General features: G+C 37.6%; 1 protein-coding gene across 1 annotated transcript in view; it reads left to right on the top strand.

The window, feature by feature from the left end:
- Positions 1-17,247, top strand: part of Megf10 (multiple EGF like domains 10) — a 215,192-nt gene that overhangs the window by 93,118 nt on the left and 104,827 nt on the right. Inside the window, exon 5 of the mRNA XM_045131157.1 lies at positions 12,385-12,477. Within this exon, the coding sequence (XP_044987092.1) occupies positions 12,385-12,477 (93 nt within the window). The remainder of the gene's footprint in view (positions 1-12,384; positions 12,478-17,247) is intronic.

The raw sequence follows: 17,247 nt of genomic DNA, 5'->3' as shown, positions 1-17,247 counted from the left end.
GAGTGGGAGAAGTAACATCAACTGTGACCTCAATGCCCTCAACATTCCCCAAAATTTGCCTTGCTTATTTACACATGATTTAAATGCAGCGGACTATAGGTCTGGAAACAAATGTTAACAAGATGAGACACGGCAGACCACCGGAAATGCCACTGTGGGGAAAGGCTAGTTCTGAAACAACCCCACAGCTCCACAGAGTGGTCAGACCACGAAAATACCTTTCTAAAAACAGAAGATCCTAGACTAGCATTTCCTGTGGAATCATCAGACTTTATAGACACAAACCAGAGAGGGCCAGCAGGGAAGGATTTGTCCCTTTTCTAAACTGTACTAGATCCTTCTCAGATCCAATCAGCTTGTGGCTGAGTTATTAGGAATTTTGATTTAGCAAACTAGAGTTTATTTCAACACTTACTGCCATTTTGAATCTGCGGTTCAGTAGGATTTTGTTACTTAGTTTACTTAAATCTGAATCAACCTAAAGAGAGCAATGTGAGAGCTGTGGTTAAAACAGATAATGACTATGTAAATTCAAATAAACAGATAGGGTTATGTGCTCCATGGATGGTGTTTCAATCCCTTATGTGGGATGTATTACAATGGTCTATTTTAGTCTAGTTTTTTCCCAGTTTAAGTCATTCATTTTATAAAGAAAAGCTTAGGAGGCCATCACATTGTTATTTTGTTTAGTATTGGCATTTCCCCAAATATATTTCTCAAAAGGATCCAAAGCTAATGCCTTCCTAGGTTCTTGGAGAACCCACTCACCTATGGCTGTACCAAAATTGCAGGTCTGGTATATAGCTCACTGTTAGTGTGCTTGCCTAGTATGTACAAGGTCCTGAGTTTAATCCTCAGCACCACAAAAGCAAAAAAGAAAAAAAATATTGTTCATATTTTATTTATAATATTTTAATCCTTGCTCAGTTTTTTCTCTGAATTTGCTTTTTTTCCCACATATGTGAAAATTCTTTACCCCTTTCTCAAAATTCTTTTCACATTACAGTTATTTTTAAGCAGTTTTATTGAGAGAGAATTGACAAATATTTGAGTGTACAATTTGTTAAGAATTGATATGTTCAAAACCATGAAATCCTCCTCCAATCATGACCATGATCCTACTCATTCTTACAACCTTGTGACATTCCCTTCCATCCATTCCTCCTTCCCCACTCTCTCTTTCTCAGGCAGTTATTGCTCTGCTTTCAGTCCCTGGTTAGTGAGTATTTTCCACAGATTTATGTAAATGAGATCATGACATGCAGTTTTTTATTTTTTGGCTTTTTAGGGTTTCACTCTAGCTCAGGCTGACCTGGAATTCACTATGTAGTCTCAGGGTGGCCTCGAACTCATGGCGATCCTCCTCCCTCTGCCTTCCTAGTGTTGGGATTAAAGGTGTGCACCACCACACCCAGCCCAACATATCGTATTTTTAAAGTCTGGTCTCTTGTACTCAGCATAACAATTTTGAGATTCATCAATGTTGTGTACATAAATAGTTTACTCCTTTTCATTGCAAGTAATATTTTATTCTAGGTATACCAGCTTGTTTAGCCTTTCACATATTTATGGACACTTGGATAGTTTTCATATTGCAGTTACAAAAACACTGTTTTGAAAGCTTATTTAAAAGTATTTGTATGGACATATGCTTTCACTTCTCTTGGGTAATACCTGAAATAGCATAGCTGAATCAGTTGGTATTTGGGCACAGGTGCTCATACTTACTTTTTTTCTGTTAGCTCCAAACTGGAAGCAATACAAATGTCCCTCAACATTTTGAGAATATGCTGAGCTTTCCCTCTGTGGTTGTTGGTTGTTGTTTGGCATTCTCACTGGCAATACATGAGAGTTATCTTCTTTGTTAAAGGGGTTAATTCATTTGCTTTTGTAATTATTTTGTTATAAAGCTGAACTTATTTTCTATTTGTTTCTTTCTTAAATGTTTATTATTTAATGTAAATAAGACCTAAGGCAAATTCTGTATCAGATGTGTTCTTTTCAGAAATATTTCTCTTTTTTGTTTCACACTTAGCATTTTTATTTAGCTTATAAATTCTAAGAGGCCATGATTTTATTATAGCAACTTTGTAACACTTTATATATATGTGTGTGAGCAATATTTCTTCCAGTATGTGACTTATTTATGCTACCATTTCTTTCATACAAGCACCTTTTACCACTGAGCAATCTCCTTAACCCCTTTAAATTTTTGAGTTATTCCAAGGCATGCCACTGTTAATTTCTGGTTGTCAACTCAATAGGATTTAGAATCACCATGGAAACAAATCTCTGGTTTTGTCTGTGAGGAATTTTCTAGATTAGATTAATCTAGGGAGAATCCACCCTAACTGTTGCTGAGCATTCACTATTCATTGCTGTATTTCTTTCCTGTTAATATGACCTTGTTATCTTGGTTTCCTGCTCCTGCTATGATTTCCCAATGATGATGAACTTTACCACCTGGAATTGCAAGCCTACATGAATTCTTTTCTTCCCGAAGTTGCTTCTGGACAGCTCTTTTGTCCCAACAATGAGAAAGTAACTGATGCCCCTAGTTTCCACATTATTTTTTGATCTGGGTAGATTTTAAAAATATCATTATAATACCGATTTTAAGTAAATTCAATTGTGATCAGAAAAGTACTTACTGCCTTAACCTTTTTTAAAAAATAATTTTATTTATTTATTTGCAAGCAGAGAGAATGAGAATGGGCATGTTAGGGCCTAGTGCCACTGCAAAGGAACTTCATCCACTTGCACAATTTTGCATATCTGGCTTTACATGGGTACTGGAAAATCAAACCCAGGCCTTCAGGCTTTGAAAGCAAGTACTTTTTAATCATTGAGCCATATCTCCAGCCCTGCCTAAAATCTTTTAAAATTTCCTCACATTTGTTTTATTCCTTAGAACATGATATACCTAAGTAAATGTTCTATAGGAACTGTAAAGGAATGTGTATTATAGATAGTTCTTGTTTTATTGTAGTGTAATAAATAAATATTTCTTTTCTGAAAACAAGTATTCTACTATTGTTCTGTGGAGTGTCCTATAAGTGTTGAATAGGCCAAGTTGGGTGATAGGCATATAAAAGCCTAATATACTTTTCTTATTTTTTTGTCTAGTATTATATCAACCAATGGACTGGTTCCAATGTGCTCAGAGTAATTATATTTATAAATATAGTTTTTGAAACTATGTTAGTAAATGTATAATGCTTAGGATTATTATCTTGTTTTGAGGAAAGCTTTATGTTTATTGTGACCTTTAATGTTTTTGAAGTCAGTCTTTACTCTAAAATCATCTTTAATGTTAATATAACTACTCCAGATTTTTTCTGTATTAGCATGATACATTATTTATTTATTCATTTTATTTGACAGGAAGAGAAAGAGGCAGAGAGAGAGAGAGAGAAAGAGAGAGAGAATGGGAGCACCAGGACCTTCAGCCACTGCAAACAAACTCCAGAAACATGCACCACCATGTGCATCTGGCTTACATGGGTCCTGGGGAAATGAACCTGGGTCCTTTGCCTTTGCAGGCAGGTGCCTTAACCACTAAGTCCTCCATCCAGCCCAAGATACATCATCTTTAAATCTGTTGTATTTAATGTGTGTGTTTGTGTACCTAAAGTATACTTGTTACAAGAAGAATATCTTGTCTTACTTTTTAAAAAATACTTTTTATTTTATTTTTACTTATTTATTGAGAGAAGGGAGAGAGAGAGGATGGGTGTGCCAGGGCCTCCAGCCACTGCAAACGAGCTCCAGACACATGCTCCACCATGTGCATCTGTTTATATGGGTTCTGGGGAGTTGAGCCTGGGTCTTTAGGCTTCGCAGACAAGTGCCTTAACTGCTGAGCCATCTCTCCAGCCCCTCAAGTCTTAAAAAGTGATCTAACAATCTCTGACTTTTAAGTGATCCAATTTAGACCATTTTCATTTAATGATTATTGATGTAATTAGATTTGCTTTCTGTTTGACCTGTCTGCCTTTTGTTGTTTTCCTTCTTTTTTGCCTTCTTTCGGAATAAATATTATTGATGATGTTATTATGATTCTACCTTCTTTTTGGTCTATTACTTCTAACAATTTTGTTATTTTATTGTTGTTTTAGGACTTATTTGTATTCGTATTTAATTCTTCTTACATTTTAATGTTAAAGTTGTGTTTCACATAGAGGATAGGAAATGTACCTCATGGTAGTTTTCCTCACAACTTTGGTCATCCCACTTACACTTAGGTTGTTACCCTTAATTTCAGAGGCCTTCAATTCATTCCGCTACTATAGATCCTTATTTAATTTAGTAATTAACTCACTTGAAGATCTCCAAAAGGACATTGTGCCCATTGGGAATCTTTTTGTGAGGCAAGAAATAAATACCTCAAACAGAAACATATTAGGAGTTTATTAATAGCAAAGATGATTTGGGAGAAAGATATGTCTTTAATCCCAGCGCTCATTAGGGAGGTTGAGGAAGGAAGATCACTGTAAATTCAAGGCCAGCCTGGGCTACAGAATGAGTTCCAGGTCAGCCCGAGTGAGAGTAAGAGTGAGACACTGCCTTAAAGAAAACAACACAATTTTTCTTTTTTTCGAAATAGGGTCTCACTCTTGCTCAGGAAGCTGACCTGGAATTCACTATGTAGTTTTAGAGTGGCCTTGTATTCTCAGCAGTTCTCCTACCTCTGCTTCCCAAGTGCTGGGATTGAAGGCCTGCTCAACCATGCCTGGAATGAACACAATTTTCAGGCAAATTTTTCTCACCTTTTGTCTAGTTGTTCTATCAACTGCTTACTCTATCTCTCAACATTAATTCTCTCATTCATTTATTTCTGAAAAATATTTAAATAGAGTTGCATGGATCTCTTGTTCATTTTCCTATAGTTAGTTGTCTGATGTGTTGTATAAACATTTGTATTGATAACTTTTGTGTATGTACATAATATATTTTTGTCATAATACCTTCTCAGTACTTTTTTATTCCCCTCTCCCTTGTGTTTTCCATTGAATCCTTCTTTCTGGCTAGTTCCTCTTCATTTAATTAATTAAATAATTTCCCTCCTCCATCTTCTATTTTAAAACATCAATGGGCTCAATATTGCACAGGTAAAAATTGCTACTATGAGGTGATGAATGTAGCAACCATTTAATATCTACACTCCTTTGGATCCTCTAGATCTTACATTCTTTCTTCCCACTCTTCTGCAATGTTCCCTGAGCCTTTGAGGCCATTATAGAGATATTTAATTTAATATTTAGCACTCAACAGTCACTTATTCACTGCACTGATGACTTTTGGGTCTCTTCAGTATTCACCACTTCTGTGACCAAAGTTAAGAGCCTCACTAATCTATGGGCAGATCCATATATGTTTAGAGGGCAATTTGATGGATACAACCTAGTAATTTAGTCAAATAATAACAGTAGCTTCTCCAGTACAACCAATGACCTTCCCAGCTTTTGGCTAGGTTTTCAGTAGCAAACATGAATTCCCTCTTGTGGAGTGGTACTCAAATTTAATCAGAGAGCTGTTGGTTACCCCCATAATAGTCATACAACAATTATACCAGTGGCCTATCTTTTGTGGTTGATTGATTGTGTTTCTCACAGATTTGGCTTCTGGGAAGATTGTTGATGACTTGCTTTCCACAAAGACTGCACAACATCTTCCAGCACTGTGAATATTTGGCTACATAGTTTTGATCTTGAGTTTACTGATCATCCATGTCCACTATGCATGTAGACCTGTGGTGACTGTGGAATAAATTCTTGATCCCAAGAAATAAGATATGTGACTGAAGGGCTTGGATATTAGAAGAAAGATTATGAGGCAGCTACTTTGGGCCACTCTTTCCTGAAACTGGTTGTTTTTTTTTTTTTGTTTGTTTGTTTTTTTGGTGTTTTGAGGTAGGGTCTCACTCTAGCCCAGGCTGACATGGAATTCACTATGGAGTCTCAGGGTGGCCTCGAACTCACAACAATCCTCCTACTCTGCCTCCCGAGTGCTGGGATTAAAGGCATATGCCACCATGCCAGGCTTCTCCTGGAACATTTTTAAAAATTTTATTTATTCATTTATTTTAGAGAGGTAAAGAGGCATAGAGACATAAAAAAAGAGATAGAGGGCTGGAGAGATGGCTTAGCGGTTAAGCGCTTGCCTGTGAAGCCTAAGGACCCCGGTTCAAGGCTCGGTTCCCCAGGTCCCACTTTAGCCAGATGCACAAGGGGGTGCACGTGTCTGGAGTTCGTTTGCAGTGGCTGGAAGCCCTGGCGCGCCCATTCTCTCTCTCTCCCTCTATCTGTCTTTCTCCCTGTGTCTATCGCTCTCAAATAAATAAATTTGAAAAAAAAAAAAAAAGAGATAGAATGGATGCTCCAGGGCCTCTAGCAGCTACAAAATGTATGTGCTACCTTGTGCATCTGGCTTACATGGGTACTGAAGAATAGAACCTAGGTCCTTTGGCTTTGCTGGCAAGTGCCTTAACCACTATGCAATCTCTCCAGCCCATTACATGGAACTTTTTATAAAGCTGTCTACTTCTTTATTCTGTATCTCATGTGTCTTCTGTCATGAAACTCACCTTTATCTCCCTCCAGTGGGAATTAATTCCTTCCCTAAACTCTCATAGTATGTTTTGAGTATGTGTCTCTGAGACATGGCTCACTATGCACTCTCCTGCAGTTCCAGGGCTCTCACCTATGATGGTTGAAGCAGAATGTTATTTGTCCTATTCCACTGCTCTCCTGCTTGCTTTGAGCTGGATTCACTTTATTGATTCCAGTGCTTTCAGGCCTCCAGTGACTCTCAGGTCTCTGCTCCTCTGTGGGAGTAGGGTTACTGGTGCATGTGGCCATGTCCAGCTGTTTATGTGAGATCTAGATTCAAATTCTGGTGTTTTCAGTTCCCCTCAAGGCCCCATACATACATAGGAACTCACCTCACCAATGAGCCCTCTTTCTAGTCTCCCAGTATTCTTCATGATAGCTGTTTGGATATGTAATTTACACACCATATAATTCATCCATTTAAAATCATACTATTAAATGGACTTTAATATAGATTCAAAGTTGTGCAGCCATGACATTTTAATCATCTCAAAAACCTTTATTCATTAGCCCTCACCCCACATTTAACTAACCCCACATAACCAATATGTTTTGTATAGTTTCCTATTTTGAAAGTTCTCTTAAATAGAATCATTCATTGTACTCTCACAGCCTTTTGCTTGTACCTTTATTAGCCTTCATTCTGCTTTGTGTATATTGGGCTGTTGGTCCTACATCTGACTTTCTGTTCAGACTAAAAGTTCCTAGCCTGCCCTGTTTGTTTCCACAGACTAGCAGTGTTTGTTGCACATCAATAAAATGTGAAACTGAAGGAAAAGAGAATTGCATTTTCCTTCTTTTTTTATATAAGCAAGCACAGTAGGGTAGGCTAGAATGTAATGTTTGGATCTATGAAAACAAATGATTCCTAGCTGCACTAAAATTTGAGGTAGCAAGTAGATTTTGTAAAGACTGTATATAGCTAGTCTTAGGCAAAAGTGTAGAAGGATTAAAGCATACCTTAGATGTCAACTTTTTACTTTCTCACTCTTCCTTCTTTGAGTCTTTGATTCCTACACTCTAGCCATATGGTATATCTCCTGACCCAGAACCCTTCTACTTCTTTTCACCCTTATTCACCTCCTACTCCAATCATAGGTTTGGGTCCCCTGGGAGTTAAAGGCCCAGAAGTAATCCTACTTCTGGTTTTACCACCAGCTGTGAATGCTAGAGAAATTATTATCTTTCCTACTTTGAAAAATGCAAGAATGACATTCAGTTAAGGCACTGTTAACTCTAAATCTCATGTTTCTCTATAGCAGCTCACAGACAGAAATGACAGAAAAAAGATTTATGATTTATGCTATTTATTAAAATCATAATAAAAGGAACTTCTGAGGCAAGGAGGGATTAGCTGGAAGTTTTTTGCATGCATATATGTGGTGTGGATGCAAGTTTGTATGTTTGTGGGCACATGTGTGTGTAAATGCATATCCACATATATATGTGTGCATGTGAAGGCCAAAGGACAACCTTGAGAGTCATTCTCAGGTATGCCACCCACCTTTTTGAGAAAGGGTCTCTCATTTCTCTGGAGCTCACCACTTAAACTAGATTGGATAGTTAGTGAGTTCCATGGATTAACCTTTCTCTGCCTTCCCTAATTCTAGGATCGCAGATGCAGTTGCCATGCTTGGCATTTTATGTGGGTGCTGGGGATTGAATTCAGATCCTCATGTTTGTGAGGCAAGCACTTTACTCATATCTCGCCTGCCCCTACACAATTATTTTCAAGGGATATTTTGACCCTAGAAACATTTTCCAACTAAATTTAAATGAGTTGACTGTATAATTTCTTTTGGGGCAATGTATTTGGATTACATAGAAGCCTTTAGTCTTACTCTTTCTTTCACCCTTTCTCCATTCCTAGGTGTAAATATAAAGAAAAATATTTGTAACACAAGAGAAAACATTTGATTACAGCTAATGGCTCTCAGCATTTACAAGTGAAATGAATGAGGTCCTGGCATTAGTAATGGGATTTAAATGGATTTAGGAACTGAGGCTGAAATAGGAGCCTAATTAGAGAAGATTCCAGGGTCATTGTGTCATTGTTCACCTGTCTTCCAGGCAGACAGGCTGTCCACGGCTTTCACTTCAAAGAGTCAGCCTGTTCCTCACATCAGTGTCTCTTGCCTTCCCATTCTTGAGGGAGGAGATATATTGTCTGAACCTTGGTCATTAGCTTTGTGTCAGCTGGGTCCTGAGTGTGGGTAAAGGTTGAGCTTCTATCTGGCCTCAAAAAAAGGTTACTGAAAAAACTTAGAATAAATAATGATTTTCTTTTTAAAAGATGGAAACAGTGAAGCTAGGATGGAGACTTGGCTCAGCTGATGCTATCCCAAAGGGAGCGGCTATCAAGGTACATGCCTTAGTATTTCACAGCTTGTTGAGCTGGGACATCTTATGATGTCGCACATAGAGTTCTGCAGCTTCCTTTGTTGCTTCTTCTGAGCTTCTCTCCATCTTGTGTTAAGGGCTGTCATTGCATGTGGAAAGTGCAGAGATGGTAGGAAAGACTGTAGAGCACAGTAGGAACTTGAATGACAATGTTCTGGTGTTTGAAGCTTTTGTACCACGGAAGTTAGATTTTATGTTCGTTCTTTTAACAGTCCACACTGACATCATTTCTCATCATTTGGATCACTAGATGACTTCAGGATTCAGTGCTCACAGGTGATAGAATTAGCTTGAACTGCAACTAACAAAGAAAAAATCAATAGGAAAGCAGATTTACCCTTTCCATTCTTAGTCCACTTTCAGGTGCATTTGTCTTTTTTCAAAAAATACTTAGTTCCTTGAGAGCAAGAGAGAGAGAGAAAAGGAGAAGGAAAGAGAGAATGCACATGTAGTGCCTCCTGCTGCAGAAAACAAACTCTGGACACATGTACTACTTTGTGCATCTGGCTTTATGTAGGTACTGGGGAATTGAACCCAGACCTACAGGAAAAAATTAAAGTTGAGAGAAGAAAGACAAAAATTGTTTCTGTCTGAAGACTACTCATTCCCAGAAAGAACCGAAAAATAAATACATAAATAAAAGTTGCACCCATTAAATTCAGTATCTTGAGGATCTACAGATTTTCAAATTCTCAAGTAGTAGAGTTGATTTTTTCCCATCATATGGACTCTTTGGATTCCTAATATTAAAAAAGGAAAATTTTATGACTACAAATTTACCTAATATATTAACTTTACAACATTTCTATACCTGGAAATTAATTGGAGAGAACTACCCTATTGGCTAAACATTAAAAATTTGAAATTTGAAAATATGGCTGGTGTTTCTTTTGATTGGCCACCATATTAAATGACTATGTTTTGTTTTAAATGTTCAGTGTCAGAGAAGTCTTGCTTTATATAATCTCTACAATTCTATAAATATAAAAACAGAATTTTAAGTCCCTTAAATATCTTAAAGGAGGAGAAATATGCTTCCAACCTAGATGCTATCAGATGAGGCTAGTGAGGCAGCGACCTATCATAGTGATGCTTACAGTGGGGGAAGAGTGTCCTACAGGGACATGCTACAGGTGTCTACAGCTTGCTATGCACTTGTTAGACCTCAGCCTTCTATGGCTTTTAATTGGACTGGGGCATTTGAGTATAAATTACTGGCTTTAGACAACAGGAGAGACAACCTTACATAGGAATGACAGTTACAAGTTCAAATACGTGCACAGAAATGGATGGTGACATTGAACCCTGGGATCAGCACATCTTAACTCAGTACTATAACCGAACACATTGTAGGATTGGCATGTTCATATGTCACAGGCAGGTTCTGCTTGTAATCACAAACACATAATTGTCAAAATGAAATATGATAAAGATTACCAAGTGCTTTCATGGAATTCTATGTCAGAAAACTGCTTTGGCTCAGGATTTCAAGCCCACCAGGCCTGGCATCTCAGTGACTTAAGTCACTATCATGCTAAAAATTATTTTGGTGAGTCTGAATTTCCTGAAAGTTCTGCTTGTCTTATTTTGTTGCCCTTTACCTAATGATTCGTACTTTCCAAAGTTTTACTTTCTACTAGACCATTCTTAGCTAATTCTTGGAATAAAGTTCTGATGCTTTAGTTTGGTTTTCAAAGTATTGCTGTACCTTTTCCAGTGTCCCCAAATATGGCACCAAATAGATCTTCATATTTCCATTTATTGTTCCTTCTCCCACTGGCTTTTGGTTTTCTTCACCCAAAATGCCTTTCCCGTAATGTCTCTTCACATCTAAGATCATACAAGTGGCCATTATTTTGGATCTACCTACATATTCATGTTTATATACTTGCTACTTGTACATTATACCTGCAATTGTGGATAAAATGTATTTAAGAATATTTAGTAACATGGAAATAGCTTTCCTGTTATGTTAAGCAGAAAAACAATTTGAAAGCTATATTAATACTGTTTTTTAACATTTTTAATATTTTTATTTTTATTTATTTATTTCACAGAGAAAGAGGAAGGAGGGGAGAGAATAGGTGTGCCAGGGCTTCCAGCCACTGTACACGAACTCCAGACACATGTGCCCCCTTGTCCAGCTGGCTAATGTGGGTCCTGGGGAATTGAACCTGGGTCCTTTGGCTTTGTAGGCAAATGCCTTAACTGCTAAGCCATCCATCCCTCCAGCCCAATGTTGTTGTTTTTTTTTTTTAATTGAGGAAAATATATAGTAGAAAAATTCCAAGAACATCCTTAAGAATGCTACTAGTGTATGCAAGGTGAGATAAGGTTTGTTTTATGTATTGGTATTTTATAAGGTTAGGCAGTAAACATGTTTCATTTTTATAATAAGCACAAATTAATAAAACATGTGTAAACCACAGGGTACTTAAGCCAGACATGATGGCTCATGCCTTTAATCTTAGCACTTGAGAGGTAGCAGGATCACTGTGAGCTGAAAGCCAGGACCAGCCTGCTCTACAGAATGAGATCCAGGTCAGCCTGGGCTAGAGAGAGACCCTGCTTCACAAAACCTAATTAAGAAAAAAGGTACAGGGCACTTTGTCCCATCCTTAAAACTTTGGAACCCCAAGCTCTTTCAAATTGCTCTTGCAGTTAAATAAGTAGGTATTTAAAAGAATGTGTAATACCCCTTTCTATCAGCCAACTGGACCCTGCTTTTGGAAACCAGTCATTGGACTGTCTGTCCATTCATGTTTTCAATGATGTATCCCTGTACCACTCCTAAGACAGTCACTAAAGAAAGAGAATTGTGCATTAATGTGTCCATAGACCTGGGTGACAGTTTTCAAATTTTCCTCAATAGAAAAAGGGCATGCAATTTTGTTGTGTCTTCCTTGAAAATGTGTTCACAAAGAAAGATGGCCATCATTTTTGGTGAAAATATTACATAGGAAGAATTGCCTCTTTGTCTATAGTGTCACAGTGGAGTCCTGGTATGGCTTTGTGGTTTGTTTCTCTACATACCCTCCTCATAACACTAAGAGGATGTATTTGGGACTCATTGACAATTTTTTCTAAAGAGTAGATTAAGCAATTTTCCTTGAAGCTACTTCCCTAATTTAGCATGAAGTAGGATTAAACAGTAGAAATGGAGGAATTTACTTGGAGATATCAAAATAAGAGGGAATTGTTTGGTTATACAGCAGACTACAAGAGGGCTGAGGAATGGACTAAAGAAAATTATCAAACATGCATGTTGTTTTTAAGTGATACTTGAACCTAGGATGTGCAACAGCTGTGTTGTTGGCTTTTTTTTTCTCTTGCCAACTTTCTTTATTTGATTGATTTTTTTTCCCTCTGACAGCTCACTGTGCTGATAAATGTGTCCATGGTCGCTGCATTGCTCCAAACACCTGTCAGTGTGAGCCGGGCTGGGGTGGGACCAACTGCTCCAGTGGTAAGTTTCCACCTGTTGTTGTCTGTCTCAGAATGTCATTGCTGTATGGGCCCCTTGTCTACCGAGTGCTCTGAGCCACCTTTTTCTTCTTTATCCAAACAGAGGGTGGGGTGGATTCCAAATCTAGCTCATTCATACAGTTCCCCTTAAGTTCATGCATGCATAATATACAGCACTTCTCCTAGCTGAGCATAAACTATAATAGCTGGGAGGAAGGAGAAGTCAATAACCCAACACTCATACTTCAGTCAATATCAGAATTTAGATCCTTACTGAAGAAAGGCAACTGTGGCAACATAGCTATTATATTCCAACTGCTATTTTAATTTGATTTCTCAATGACACTTTCTTAGTGATTAAACTGTACCACCTATATAATTCTATTACAACATTCTATTTATCTGAATCCTAAAATGGAAATAATGAGTATATGCTCAGATTGCATTAGGAAGATAAATTTGTAAGAAATAAAAATTCACAAATATTTTGGTGCATGATGCAGTGTGTAATTTATCTACATTATGTCAATTTATCTACATTATGTCAATCACAATTCTAAAATAATGATATTTCAGCCTGAGCAGGATGTATGTAAGACCACATCTTCATTGTCATGAACATTAAATGATATGATGTCATGTAATACAATTACTTTCATAAATTTCAGAGTTAAAATTAAGTGTGCTGGTAACTCATTATTGCATGCATAATTGAATCCCCTTCCTTTCTTATTTTTGGCCTTGACAAATGTGAGAGGAAATTGAGGTACAACTGCATTGTAATAAGCAAAACATTAAACTCATATAAGAGAAATAAATGTTTCCTAAAATTAGCAGATTTTTATGACAACTCAAATAAGTCTTCATTGCTAACAACTATATTTAAGTGAATGCTCTAACAGGATTTTAAACTATGTAGATAAGATGGTTTAAAGAACTTGCTAACTCTGGAGTTGAGAAGATTTTTCTTGGACTTATTAGGAAGACTTGTTTTGGATATCTATGGATATGAGAGCTCTTGGCTGCCCCTGAGGTGGCCCCTCCAGGGAAAGTCCTGGTCTTGTCTGTGTAAGCACATTTGTGGAAAAGTTTCTTTATTGCAGTTTTGACAAGGAGTGGTGTGTGTGTGTGTGTGTGTGTGTTATGTGTCTGATTGACAGACTTCCAAGTTCCAGTGGGGAGCTATTTTGCAGGGTTTTCTTTTGCTTCAGTTGTGGAGCAGGAGGAGAGTAGGCATTTTGTTCACATGCCATTGAGGCAGAATGTTTGGGATGTGGGATTTGGCTCTTGTCCATTTTTCTGGCTGACTGACCTCAAATACGATATTGCTTTCATTAACTTTTCCAGCTTAAAAACCAGTTGTGCCTAGACATTTTGAAGAAAAATAACATTATTGTAAAGTAGTGGGAAAGGGGAAAGAGGATGATGTGTTCTTCTTTTGAAAGCTGAGGCTTATTACTAACTCCAGGACAAGAATGCTGTGGAAAGATTTCAGTTGTATTCATTCTTGGTCCCCTGAAAACTACAGCCTGCCTTGAGCCAAAGGATTATACTGAAGAACATTTGTATACATACAAAAGCGTACATGGACTTCAGGCTGTCTAGAGCGGGCTTGGGCCTTCTAGAAAATAAATTGTTGCTCTAATTCAGATTTTACTGACATGTGAAGGAAAACTAAAATTCTGAGAACATGCATTCTTTTAATACTGGAAAATGATAATTGGGTGCTTTTTAGTTTATTCTCTGCAATTCATGCTTTTGCTTTGTAATGAATAAAACTATAAGTAAGTATGAACAGATTTTTGAAGTCCCCAAAGATGTTCAGAGGAAAACCTTTCTGCCACCTTGTAAAAGCACACAGTCAGAGGCTGTTCCAACCTGAGCCACACACCAGGCCAAATTGGCTACATGGCTTTTTTTTCTCATAATATGTAACAGTTTGTTTAGTCTAGGCCAGATTACTTTGGAAACAAACTTCATGTATAGTATTCTACTATGTAGCACAGTATAACTGTTAGCAGTATACTATCCAACAGAATTAAACAAAATGTATGCTATATTATTCTACTATGTAGCAGGGTTAAACAAAGTATTCTACTATGCAGCAGGGTTAAATTGACCTAATATTCAAGGATTCTATTTCTATTTATTCTTCTGTTTATTGTGATACATAAATTTGTTGATGAATTTAAAATCTATAAAACTGATTGGATAACTAGGCTGACATTTTTATATCAATCAAGGACTAATAAGACAGAATCCACAGTAATTATTTTTAGTAAATCTTTAATTTTGGGACAAACTTATGTTTACAGAAAAGTTGCAGATAGTACAGAGAATTTCCATACACCCACACTGCTGCAGTTACCTTCTCATTGCTGGCAGAAAGCAGCAGACCAAGACAAGCTTGTGGGAGGAAAGGATTCATTTTGGCTTACAGGCTTGAGGGGAAGCTCCATGATAGCAGGGAAAATAATGGCATAAGAAGAGGCTGGACATCCCCTGCTGGCCAACAACAGGTGGACAACAGCAGCAGGAGATTATGCCAAGCACTGGCAAGGGGAAACTGGCTATAACACCCATAAGGCCACCCCCAACAACACATCTCCTACAAGGTTTCAATTCCCAAATTGCCACCAGCTGGGTGTCTAGCTTTCAGTACACATAAATTTAGGGGGAATACCTGAATCAGACCATGACACACACCTAATTTCCTCTCTTACTAGTCTCTTCACCAGTAGGTTGGCAAAACTGAGATATGGACATTAGCACATTGATAGTAAGTAAACTCTAAGTGTTGTTTTATAGTCTTTTAGTCTTCTATGTATTTGGAAAGAAGAAAAAAGGTGTGTGTGTGTGTGTGTGTGTGTGTGTGTCTGTCTGTGTGTAATGTCTATTGATTGTTCACTTTCTGTTACAGATATCCATCCACGGCACCACACTGCATTCTGTTATGATGCCTTTCCCTCCCCAGTCTCCTCCGTCTGTGCCTGTTTCTCAGTTGTTTTTTTTTTTTTTTTTTTTTCTAAGAAGGACTAGCCTGATATCTGTTAGAATGCCTCCAATCTGTGTGTCTGATGTTTATGTCATAATCAGGTGTCATAGTTGATGTGCCCTTCTCTTCACATCATGTCAGGAATTCATATGACATCATATATAATGTCAACATTTGGTTGAGTTCCATCACTTGGGTAAAGAAGGACACGCCAGGTTTCTCCACATAGTTATTTCCTCTTCCCCAATATTGCTCTCTGGAAGAAAGCCAATAAGCCCGGCCTTCCCTCAGGGGAAGTAACATCCATATCTTTGAGGGGAGAGTATTCATCTATGTTATTTGAAATCCTTCTGGGAAAAGACTTGTTTCTCCCTCCCTGTTTGCTCAGAAATATATATCAATTCGACTCAAGTATATTTATTTAATATTTTGGATTATATGACAATATTGCATTCTCTATTTGGGTACTACTTTGGCCATTGTGTCTTTTTTGAAATGCCTTATCCATTTGATTTTGAGGTCTTCCTGACTTTCTGATAATACAAAATACTCCAAGCACATCTTGCGTTTGTTTGTTTGTTTGTTTTTTGTTTTCGTCCCTGGCTTTTGAATGCATCATTTCTCAAAAAAGCCTTGATTTCTTATAGTGGAGCATGATAATTAGAAACCAAGAGCTGAGTGCTGGGTGTGCTCATTGATACTGGGACACAGTATGTTGAAATGAGAAAGTTTAATAAAAAGATTAACTGCAACAGGGGGTTGGGATAATGGGATTAGAGGGAGGTTGAACTATAAAGAATATACAAATAGAAATTCCAGCACTAGCCTTAGGAGCAACATAGACTGTCCAAAGACAAAGTCCCAGAAGGGTCTGATCCAGAGGTTGTTGGAAAGGACAGAGTCACAACCCCGAGGGCAGAGGAAATGCAGTAGTAGAAGACCACAGCACCTTTCCAATGTCTTTTCAGCGCCCTCTAGCGAAAGTGCTTAATTTTCAACCAGAAGACAAAAATTACTCAAAGGACTATTGTCCGTTTTGTGTTTTTTTGTTTTGTTTTGTTTTTTTGAGCAGGTCAACACTTGGTTTCTCAGGTCTCATGTTTATTCTTATACACAATTTGGATTCCTTTACATCAGACAAACAACTCTGCATTTCCACCTAATATTATGTATCCGTTCATTTTACAAGTGAAGACATTCTCACTTTCTTCTCCCAATAAGGAAATACAAACTGGATAGTTGTATTCATTGCTAATTCTACTCTACATTTTTTCACAAATTCTGTCACAGTTTTTTTTTTTGAGGTTTTATTTTTTTATTTTTTCTCAATTTTTATTAACATTTTCCATGATTATAAAAATTATCCCATGGTAATAACCTCCCCCCCACACTTTTCCCTTTGAAATTCCATTCTTCAACATATCCCCTCCCCATCTCAATCAGTCTCTCTTTTATTTTGATGTCATGATATTTTCCTCCTCTTATGGTCTTATGTTGCTAGTGTCAGGCACTATGAGGTCATGGCTACCCAGGCCATTTTGTGTCTGGAGGAGCATGCTGTAAGGAGTCCTACCCTTCCTTTGGCTCTTACATTCTTTCTGCCACCTCTTCCGCATTAGACCCTGAGCCTTGGAAGGTGTGATTAAGATGTTACTCAGTACTCCAGTCACTTCTTTCCAGCACTATGATACCTTTTGAGTTATCCCAAGGACACTGCCATCTGAAAAGAGAAGATTCTCTACCCAAAGTGAGAGTAATGTTAATATAAGGGTATGA

This window comes from Jaculus jaculus, chromosome 12 (genome assembly GCF_020740685.1).
Source record: "Jaculus jaculus isolate mJacJac1 chromosome 12, mJacJac1.mat.Y.cur, whole genome shotgun sequence".
NCBI classification, from domain to species: domain Eukaryota; kingdom Metazoa; phylum Chordata; class Mammalia; order Rodentia; family Dipodidae; genus Jaculus; species Jaculus jaculus.
The sequence above is the reverse complement of the archived record's forward strand: the minus strand, read 5'-3'. Positions and strand labels throughout refer to the sequence as shown.